This window comes from Trichoderma breve (genome assembly GCF_028502605.1).
Source record: "Trichoderma breve strain T069 chromosome 7 map unlocalized scaffold00008, whole genome shotgun sequence".
In the NCBI taxonomy this organism is placed as follows: domain Eukaryota; kingdom Fungi; phylum Ascomycota; class Sordariomycetes; order Hypocreales; family Hypocreaceae; genus Trichoderma; species Trichoderma breve.
The window spans coordinates 97,200-107,223 of NW_026611594.1; the positions used below are offsets into that span (position 1 = coordinate 97,200).

The 10,024-nt window shown below is 50.4% G+C and overlaps 3 protein-coding genes across 3 annotated transcripts; 2 read left to right on the forward strand and 1 right to left on the reverse strand.

Annotated features, from left to right (window-relative positions):
- Positions 1-215: 215 nt before the first annotated feature.
- On the forward strand, positions 216-974 carry T069G_11133 (acetyltransferase (GNAT) family domain-containing protein; the record flags this gene model as incomplete). The annotated part of the gene is made up of 2 exons (XM_056178338.1): positions 216-642; positions 745-974. The coding sequence occupies 2 exons, from the start codon at positions 216-218 to the stop codon at positions 972-974; spliced, it is 657 nt and encodes a 218-aa protein (XP_056023212.1).
- Positions 975-1,397: 423 nt separating this feature from the next.
- T069G_11134 (ABC-2 type transporter domain-containing protein) lies at positions 1,398-5,702 on the reverse strand (the record flags this gene model as incomplete). Its single annotated transcript, XM_056178339.1, has 4 exons — positions 1,398-3,047; positions 3,105-3,298; positions 3,371-4,857; positions 4,918-5,702. 4 exons carry the CDS (start codon positions 5,700-5,702, stop codon positions 1,398-1,400), a joined length of 4,116 nt encoding a protein of 1,371 aa, XP_056023213.1.
- Positions 5,703-7,444: 1,742 nt separating this feature from the next.
- On the forward strand, positions 7,445-9,817 carry T069G_11135 (fungal specific transcription factor domain-containing protein; the record flags this gene model as incomplete). The annotated part of the gene is made up of 6 exons (XM_056178340.1): positions 7,445-7,489; positions 7,667-7,770; positions 7,830-8,050; positions 8,120-8,667; positions 8,728-9,485; positions 9,559-9,817. The coding sequence occupies 6 exons, from the start codon at positions 7,445-7,447 to the stop codon at positions 9,815-9,817; spliced, it is 1,935 nt and encodes a 644-aa protein (XP_056023214.1).
- Between the last annotated feature and the right edge of the window lie 207 nt (positions 9,818-10,024).

Below are 10,024 nucleotides of genomic sequence, written 5' to 3' on the forward strand. Positions count from 1 at the left end.
TTAGCTCAATGCTGCCTTCGGAGTTCATTGTCAGGAATTCGCTAACAAAAAGGGAGCTGGGCCCGTAATCAATTTATTAAGCCATCCACGAAAAAGTCGAAACGAGCATAAGAGAAACACAACGCCCCGCCGTTAAGCCCCTTTCGAAAATGCCTTGAACAAAAATATATCATCGCTCCGTTTTCTCTTTTCTTCCCTCGAAGTTTTCTAGAAAAATGACAATCCTAATAAGAAAGGCCACCGAGGAAGAAATCCCCGCCATCGCGCGGCTCGCCGGCCAAGCGTTCCACCCAACAACCGATTGGATCACGCGCCAAGTCTTCCCGCTACACCTCCAGCCGAAGGACATTCCCGATGGAGAAGCATCGCAGCCGTGGCGCCGGCTAAAAAAGACTGTAGGCTACAGTACGCCAAACTGCGCGTTCATCGTGGCAGTCAATACCACTCTGAATAACCAAATCGTTGGCTATGCGATATGGGATCTGCCGGTTGGATCATCCGAGGAATCCCCCGTCATCACCCCTGCAGACCCTGAGCTGCCGGCAGATGTGACTGATTTCAAGGTCTACGCCGAGCTCAAAACGATCCTGGAAGAAGACCACAAGGCCACATTTGGCGACAGAGGGCTAAAAGACGTGTGGCGTTCGTCATCCCCTTCCATTATCACTCCCTCTTTTCTCTTCTCCATATACTCCTGTACAAAAAAAAAACGACATGGGACCTCAACTAACTAACGGGCAACAGATCTCGATATGATTGGGGTTGACCCACACTATCAGCGACAGGGAATTGGTAGGGCTCTTCTGACATGGGGCGTTGAGCAGGCCACAAGAGAGGGCAGAGATTGCTACTTGATGGCAACACCACAAGGACGACCTCTCTACGAGTCTTTTGGCTTTGATATTGTGCGTCCGTTGAACATGTTTGGGGTCATGCATCACTCCATGATACTCCGAACAAATAAAAAGACGTGAGGAACCAATGAATGTTATAGATGGATGCTGGCCAGCGTGTACTACTACTACTATTAGAGGGGCTGTTATGCTTAGAAACTGTTTGAAGGGAGGAGACTTCTATTATATAAACGATTTAGAGTCTTATGCTATGATAATGTCTGTCTGTATTCAACAAAACAAGAATTCGTAAGAAAGTGTCATACGTGTCCTCCGCATACCCCATAACTGTCTCGACAATTGCTTTACAAGTGATCTATCATATAATTAATGCCCATATAACCATGTATCCATATCTATCTTGGTACTTGAGACATCCCGAAGGAGGGAAAAAAAGAAATAAAACAAAACCATCTTCCGTGCTTAGAGAGATGCAAGTCGCTAATAATTTTTGGGGGTAAAAAGAGAAGCTCGCTCCAAGACGCATTCGAGCATCATTTTCATCTACTCGGCCTTCTTTGACATCTTTGTTCGGAGTTTCATCAGCAGGTACACCAAAGAGTACGAGCTAAACACCATCAGTACCACGATGGCAGCATCGCGCCAGCCGTAGTAGTACTCTTTCAGGTTCAAGGTTCGGAGGTAGTCTTCACCCTTGGTGAATGCACAAACTTGGCAGTTGGCCGTAGCATCGGGGTTGATCAGATTGGCCACCGCACCAGGACCCGCTGCCAAGTAGCTCTGCAAGTAATCACCACAAGTTGTGCCGTTGGGAGGATTGAAGGTGGCAAACTCGTGAGTGGAGCACTTGATATCCTGGCCCCAGAGATCAAAGACCAACATACTACCCATGAGGTAGTTGAAGGGATTGAGCCAGTAAATCCAGTATCGCCAGAACTCTTGGATTTGTGCATAAGGAACCAATACACCACAGAATGACACGAGGGTTCCAATGACAACGGGGTTCGCCAAGACGGCAAAGACCTCATTCGGCGCATATGCGGCAATGAACTGACCCATACCGGTGTAGAGGAACTCGTACATGAGCATGACGAAGAAGGTGGCTCCAGCTCGCTGAGAATCTGCGGGGAAACCAACAGTGTAGTACCAGCACACAAAGTAGAGGACAGCGCAGATGATGAGGTATGGGATTTCGGAGACGATAAGAGCCGTCACAAAGGCGATCCACGAATACATCTTGGACTTCTTCTCGCGGGTTTCGAAAATGTCACGGCGGTGGATGAAGAGGGGCTGCAGCTGGGCAAGGACACCGGGGGCGACGAAGATGAAGTTGAAGATTGTAAACAGCTTCAGCTGCAAATCACCGACAGAGTCCTTAATCATCCAGAAACTGAAACCGTTGAAGAGAGCCGAAAAGATGTGTAGCGCAAACTTGTTGTTGACATAATCCGCATTGCGGAACAAGCTGACGTTCATGCGATGAGTGACAAGCTTGGTCTGCTCCCACAAAGAGGTGGCAAACTCATGGCCATCGTCCACAGTGCCGGGGGGTTTGGCTGCAGCCTCGCTGATGATTTGATCGAGTTCCTTGGTCATGTTGGAGTACTCAGGCGAAGAAAGCCATACCTCGTTCCAATCCTTGCCCTGCGAAAGGGTTCCGGAGACGACGTCAATCATGTGCTCAGCAGGGTTCACCTCGGTCGGGCATGGAGCATCGTAACGAGCAAAGTATTCCCTGACGACGCTTGCCTGATCTCCAATCTCTCCGAAATAGACAGTCTTGCCGCCCTTGGCCAGCAACAAAAGGGTGTCGAATTGAGCAAACAGTTGAGCAGAAGGCTGGTGGATCGTGACAAGAACAGCTTGGCCAACAGCAGCGAGCTTTCGCAAGAAGCGGACAGTGTGGTAGGCGGATTGACCATCTAGACCAGAGGTAGGCTCATCAAGGAAGATCAAAATGCTGGGCTTGGAGACAAGCTCGACGCCGATTGTGACACGCTTACGCTGCTCAACACTCAAGCCGGCACCGACTTCACCAATCAAGGTGTCGGCAATATCGTGCAATTCCAATAGATCGATAATAGTGTTGACATAGGCCAGTTTTTCCTCACGTGGTGTGTCACGGCTCTGTCGAAGAAGCGCTGAGAATTCAAGAGCCTCTCGTACTGTAGCATACGCCTCATGCACATCAAGCTGTTCGCAGTAGCCTGCAGACCTCTGGAATGAGACTGGGAGCGGTCGACCGTCAACCAAGATAGAGCCTCGGATAGTGCCTTCAGTCTTTCGCTGGGCAAGAACGTCAAGGAGCGTGGTCTTTCCAGCACCAGACGATCCCATCAAAGCGGTCAGGTTTCCAGGCTTTACCCATCCTTGTACATGGTCCAAGAGGAGACGGTCACCAGTTGGGGTCTTGACAGTGTAGCACAGATCCTTCCAGGTAAAGACTGAGGAGTTCCGAATGAGGTTGCCCTGGACTGCCACTGCGGTGTCATCAGTAGAGTTGCTATCGGACTGACCGCTGACATTGGTATCATCCTTTTCTGAGATATGACCACTTTCAGTAACCTGGCCTTCGACGTCCGCTTGACGCAGAGCATTGACAACCTTGGATTGCTCTCGGGGGATAACCAAACTAGGTCCATTCTCCGATGAAGCCTTCCACTTGGTCGTGAAGACGATTGTGATGGTCACAAACAGAGCCCACCATGCCCAAATGATGCCAAAGTTTCGCCAAATGTGAGAGTGGCTGTAAGAGAGTGATTTGAGATACAAGTCACCATCAACATAAGTCTGGCCCGGAACTGCACCTCCAACGCCAGCGCAAGCTTGAGCACCGGGGTCGGTGAAGCCGGGGCCATTGGGAACAATGTTGGTACCGACACAAGGAATAATCTTGCCATGGAATTCGTTGGAGAGAATGGCATCGAAGCCATAGGCCATCGGGTCAATCCAGAAGAGCCAGACAAACCATGGGTGCATTCGCGGCTTCTGAATCATGTAGCCATTGTACATGATTGTAGCGGCAATGATCAAACCAGACAGCTTGGAGGCACCATCAAAGGTGCTGAAGGCGGCACCGATGGCTCTGAACATGGCGGTCATACAAAAAGTGGTGGCCACAACAATGATCCAAAAGGTGAAGAAGTGGCCCGCAGACATGGTCAAACCAACCATGAAGTACAGAATCAGAGAGAATCCCGAGACTTGCACCAAGATGACAGGGATATCGGCCGCGATCTGGGCAAGGCAAAAGGCTGCGGGGTGGAAATAGGCAAACGACTTGTGCTTAATCAGAACGGGCCGACCCATGAAGGATTCGGTAACCTCAGACATGGACAGCAAAGCGTTGAAGAGCAAAGCAAAGAAGCAGGCACCAGACTTGACAAACAAGCCAGCAGTAGTGTCGGGAGCGTTATAGAAGAGAGAACCGGCGATAAGTGCTTGCACAATGGTCGAAAACTGCTTGATGAAAAAGGTGGCCTTGTCACCCCAGATGATCTGATACTGTCTCTTGATGCAAGTCTGTACCTGGACTCCAAAGCTCACAGTAAATGAGCTCGAGGCTGGCAGTCCCTTGTACTTTTCCATGGCGACTCCTTCCTGGAACAGTTTTGTCTTGTCCTGGGCCTCCGATGTGGTGGGATAATCGTATTCAGCTCGCGCTTGCTCGAACAATGGTGTCTTCTCGTATTCATCGCGAATGGCGCCAGCTGTTCGGGGGAACTTGAATTTCATCTCGTCTCGGATCTTCCTCTCAGTGGGCACGGTAACACCAGTCAAGAAATCGGCAACGTTGGCACCGTCGTCACAGATGAAACCCATGCTCTCCATGAATGGGCGAGCCTCGCGCATGGGACCGTAGTAGATCTCCTTGCCCTCGTCGAGAACGAGAACCTTATCGAAGAGGTTATAGATGCCGTTTCCAGCCTGGTATAAGGTGACAATGGAGGCCAAACCGAGAACATCCGTCATCGCTCGAACCGCCTTGGCCCACTCAAGAGCACTAATAGGATTGAGTCAGTGAAAACTTCCTAGCATTTTGGAACACAAAGATGACACTTACGTGCTAGCGTCGAGACCACGAGTTGAGTTATCCCAGCAGAAAACACTACCCCTAGATGCAAGACATTCGATGATGGAAACTCGCTTCCTCTCTCCACCGGAAACACCTCTGACGAATGCATTACCGACCTTGGTATCTACGGTATGCTCAATACCCATAGACTTCAGCAAAAAGCTGCGTGATTCTTGGCGGATTTCCTCCTGGCTTGTGATGCCGTTGGGCAACTTGTAAGGAACCTTTAATCTCGTCGCAAAGTCCATAGTCTGCCCAACAGTCAGGGATGGGAAGAAGATTTCCTCCTCTGTGTTCATGATAATCTGGCCTCTGTAGCGTTTAGCCTCCTCAGCCTTCATGGAGCCAAAGGAGACATCTCCTGAAATCTGGGCGTATCCACTCCGTCTATTGGCCAGCATGTTGAGTAAAGTTGTGCATCCACTTCCGGGACGGCCCAGAACGAGGAGCATCTCTCCAGGCTTGACACATCCGTGGGCGTTGTCGAGAATCTTTCTCATAGGCGGCTTCTGTCGAGATTCTTTGATCAGTTTTGGGATGTTGAACTGAGAAAGAACATTTTCGTGGATAGCTGCATCGGCTCGGACAGCCTCGACGGTAAGGTTCTGGAAGGTGACACCTAGTTCTCGACGGGGAGCACCAGAAGCACTGTCACGCTCTTGGATGGCGACAACTTCGGGCTTCATAGACCAGGTATTGTCGACGGAGTTCTTACGGGTCTGGGCCTCCGACATGTTGACGTCTGTGAGTGTCTCATCGTATGTGGACTTCATGATGATCCCAAGTCCGTGTTAGTGGCAACAGACCACTAACAAAAGGACTATAGCAGGATGTTGGTGAAGCGAGAGTATGGGTTGTGTTTGAAACAAGACTCAAGAACAAAGAAGAAGAAACCGTCTCGAAGAAAGAGCTATCATTTAAAGAGCCCCAGCTTCAGCCGTGCCTCGTTGGCAAAACACGATATTGAGCCAATTTGGTGGACCTCGGCCCTGACAAGAAGACCGAGACGGGGCCCGGCTTCGCCTGTACGAGTAATCCCAAAAAAAGCCATGGCCACGATGGAGCTGGAAGGATGAGTGATGTGAGTCAACCAATGGAGTCGTAGGATCTGTATCAGGATTTGAGCCAAAGGTCCATCCACGCGGCCTAGAAACACGGAGGCGGAACGTGCCAATCAAGCTCGCTTCCGTTCTTTGTCTTCGCACTCGGATAGCCGCCCCACGAGCTTAAATTCCCCTGACGCCCGTTCCGGCTTGCCGCCATTTCGCTGAGATTTCAACGTTCCGCTTAGTCATGGCGAAACAACTGCATTCGGCATGTGGTGGGCTTGAAAATTCATGGGCTATCCCTCGATGCCCCGAGCACTTGATGCCAAGAGGAAGGTGAAGCGGTAGTTGGACGCTTCCGCACTGCTGGTACTGCTCCCTGTAGCAATGATCACGGTAGTATCAGCCAGGGCCCAGCTAGATCTTGCTCTGACGAACCACATCGTTCAGACCTGCGTACCCTGGAGCTGGATAAAGCAGATTGGTAGCATCGCCTATTCCCTTTCCCGGCCACCTACATCGCCGGATCTTTCCATGATGCACGCACTTCATCTTGGAATTGATTGCCTGCCACATGGTAGTCGGAGGATGTGCCGTTGGTGACTTGAAGGGGTAACAGGTTTGAGCATCGCATCCTCCCAAAGAAACTACTGTACTGAGAATGTTTCATCTTTCATCCCACCGCTGTAACGGCGTACAATCTCCCCAGACGGTACTGTAGCACAGCATACTGTCATCGTGGGTGCTGTAGCAACTGACGACTCCATCGTCGGGGTCGCGGCTCGTTCAAAGTGCCGCCCTTCTAGAATGCCGCCCGCCCAGCTCCAGCTGTAACTGCTTGACTAAGCGGACAAATCCCTTTCACGAGCCTCTCCCACTTTGTGCCAAAGTCTCCGGATGTCGTCAAAGGTCATTGTCGTATTACCAAGCCACGTTGCTCTCGGCCGAATGCAGGAGCTGCTGGCGCCCCCGTATGTATGAGCATTGCAAATCAAATCGGCATAATCAAATCATCCCCCCCAAAGGATTACTTACAACCCCCCGAAGGATCCCGGCAGCATCAAAGCCTTATCGCAGCACATGCGCTGGCCCAGTTTTGCTGCGGTTGTTCCGATTATCTGACAGCCAAGATTCCGAGGCCATGCGTCACGTCGGCACTACTGCCTCCGGCTAAACCCTGGCTCGATCCACCTCAGCGCAACTAGCGCCTGCTCGGACAGGCCCGCTTGAGCGAAACTTCCGCTGAGTCAGCAACTCGCAACCCCGAGCAGGCGCATCTCGGGCTGTCAGCCGAATCGAAAAGCCTATTCCATGTCCGAAGCAAAAGATCGAATCCCTCCGAGACCCTCATATTACCAAAAGCATCTGCCTGTTGCGTTGCTTGATAGCATTGATTGCATCAACTGTAACTGTCATTATCTGATTAGCAAACACGAGCATCAGGGCAGGCAAAAGCCAAAGTAAGGAGCATGGTGGCTGAAAGGCGTGCTTGCGACGCTTGTTATAAGCGGAAGGTAATGGATTCACAACCCCGAGTCTCGTTTTTGAAAATGATAGTCCTATTCTGCTGCTTGTCACCTTGTCTCTCTCATCTGAGTCTGATTCTGATCCTCCCCCTTACCCTACAAACACCCTCACGTCCAGACTTATGCACATGTATCCTCACGCTTATACCTGATGGGTGGTGGTAGATCCAATGCGATCGATCCGAACACGATGAACTATGCAACTGGTGCCGACACCATGATCTCCCCTGCACACTTAACCGAATTAGGGGCAGGAAGAAGAAAACTAAGTAAGTACATACCTGTCACTCCTATGTTCGCATTTCCGCTTACAAAGACTGTGTCGCAGGAGCTCAACCGAGAGTCTTGTCAAACGCCTTGAGCGAATAGAACAAGGCATAGCTAGGGCAAAGGCTATCAAGCAAGGCGTGCAGATACCTCCTGCTACTACTTCTGCTGCTGCTGCTACTTCTATTGCTACTGCTATTACTGCGGCTCCCGCTGCCGCCTCTCCAGCCTCATTGGCTCCCTCTGACGGCTCCAGCCAATTTCATAGGAAGATTACCCACGGCAGGTGTACACTCTGTCGATCCAATGACAACTCGCAGTCGCCTCGACAGCTTGGCGCTGCTCCCCTAGGTCAGGTCTGGTTTTCGGGCCAGAAGTTTGCTGCCATCTGTTCCCGAAATGGCATTCCCCATTTTACCTCTCTAGGAGAGCAGTGGATATACTCAAGAACAGGGCTATGGCCTCATTTCCGTAACGACGATGCTTTTGCTTTCAGAGAAACGGATCATGTCCCCTCTGCGGCTTCAGCACTCCAGTCTTTGAAGGGGCCTGCGAAGCAGGCTGAGATACAAAAGCTTCCGGAAAGATGGATCACACAGGCGTTGCTTGATACGTTTACAGCATCTGACTTTCGCCTCGTCTTCCCCGTGGTGGAACGCGAGTTATTCGAGGAAACAATACGAGTAGCGTATGGTGCGCCAGTCACAGATGCGACGATTGAGGAGATTGGTAGTAAAGCCTGTGTGCTTGCTTTTCTTTGTGTCACTAGTCATCATTTTGCTACTCAGGATGCTGCCAAGCTTGTCGATAGCGATGCCTGTGCCAAGCAAGCGCAGTTGCTGATATCAGACTTTGTTGAAGACGCGAGCCTCACGACTTTGCAAGTAATGGTCATGCTGGTAAGTCCTCGATGACTAGGTATCCTGGTGTCACCTTTGATTCATCTCTGACTCTCCTAGTTCCTCAATGAGACACTATGCGGCCATTTGCAGGGGGCGTGCATGTATCACTCTATCGCATGTCGTACCGTTTGTATCCTTGGAGGACACACTATCGCCAACGATCCACATAAAACCACCAACCTCACTTTTCAGGAGCTTGAAGAACGCCAAATCCGCCGACTCTTTTGGCTCTGCTATCTCTTTGACAAAGACATAGCTTTGAGAAACGGCCAGCCGCCCATCATCAGCGACGAATTTTGCGATCTTACCCTCCCCCAAGACTACATAGCAAACCGCTTCTCGGAAGAGGCTTTCTCAGCCACAACCAGTTCTCAGGTGCCGTTTCTCCCTAGTGACTTACGTCTAAGTCTGCTTAAATCGAAGGCTGTCAGCGCTCTCTACTCCGCCGGCTCGCTACGAAAGTCGGATGCTGAGCTGCTCCGTACCATCCGTGAACTTGACGAAGACCTGGAAAACTGGCGCGCTTCAATTCCATCGGAATACGCGCCCGCGTTATCTATTCGCCAACATGTCAAGCTTGCTGACACTCTGAACATCAACACCAGTATGCTGCATATCGAGCTGCACTTGGACTACCACTATCTCTTGAACATGATACACTGCGCCAGTGGCCGATGTGTGGTAGACTGGAGTGAGTCTGGGAAGGAAATGATTTTCGGCTTACAGTCCAGTCTTGACTTATCCGTCGAGGCCAGCCGATCGACTCTCATCTATCTGAGAGAAGCTGCACCACGACTGGCCGGTGAAGCGTTTTGGTGGGTTTATATTCATACTTCCTCTTCTATGTTAAAACTTTTGATCTCGCTGTTCTAACGCACTATACCTTAGGGTTTTCATCTTTTACCCCGTTTCAGCCCTTTTGAGCATATTCTTCAATCTTTTACGAAACCCTCAACATGAATATGCTGAGCACGATATAGGCCTGTTGGCCTCGGCTACCAAAGTCATTAGAAGCATGCCTATGCACAGAGTCACGACCCACGAACTCGAATATCTGCGTAGGATGGACGCGTTTATCGAGGAGCTAGGCCGTCTCTGCCAAGCAGCAACTGCAAAGGCTCGACATGAGCACGGTGGAGTAGAGTAACTACCAATGTGCTCTGGGCTTATGCATGCATTTGGGGCGTTGACCTTTTCGTTTTGTCTATATCATGAATTTATATGTTCAGTGGCACATGATTATGGAGTGGGAAAGTACCTTAGACATAGAGATTCATTTACGTGGGGGGTTTTTGATTACTGTATTGACGAGTATACGCTTCTAGCATGCATAATTTTTACTGTATCATACTGC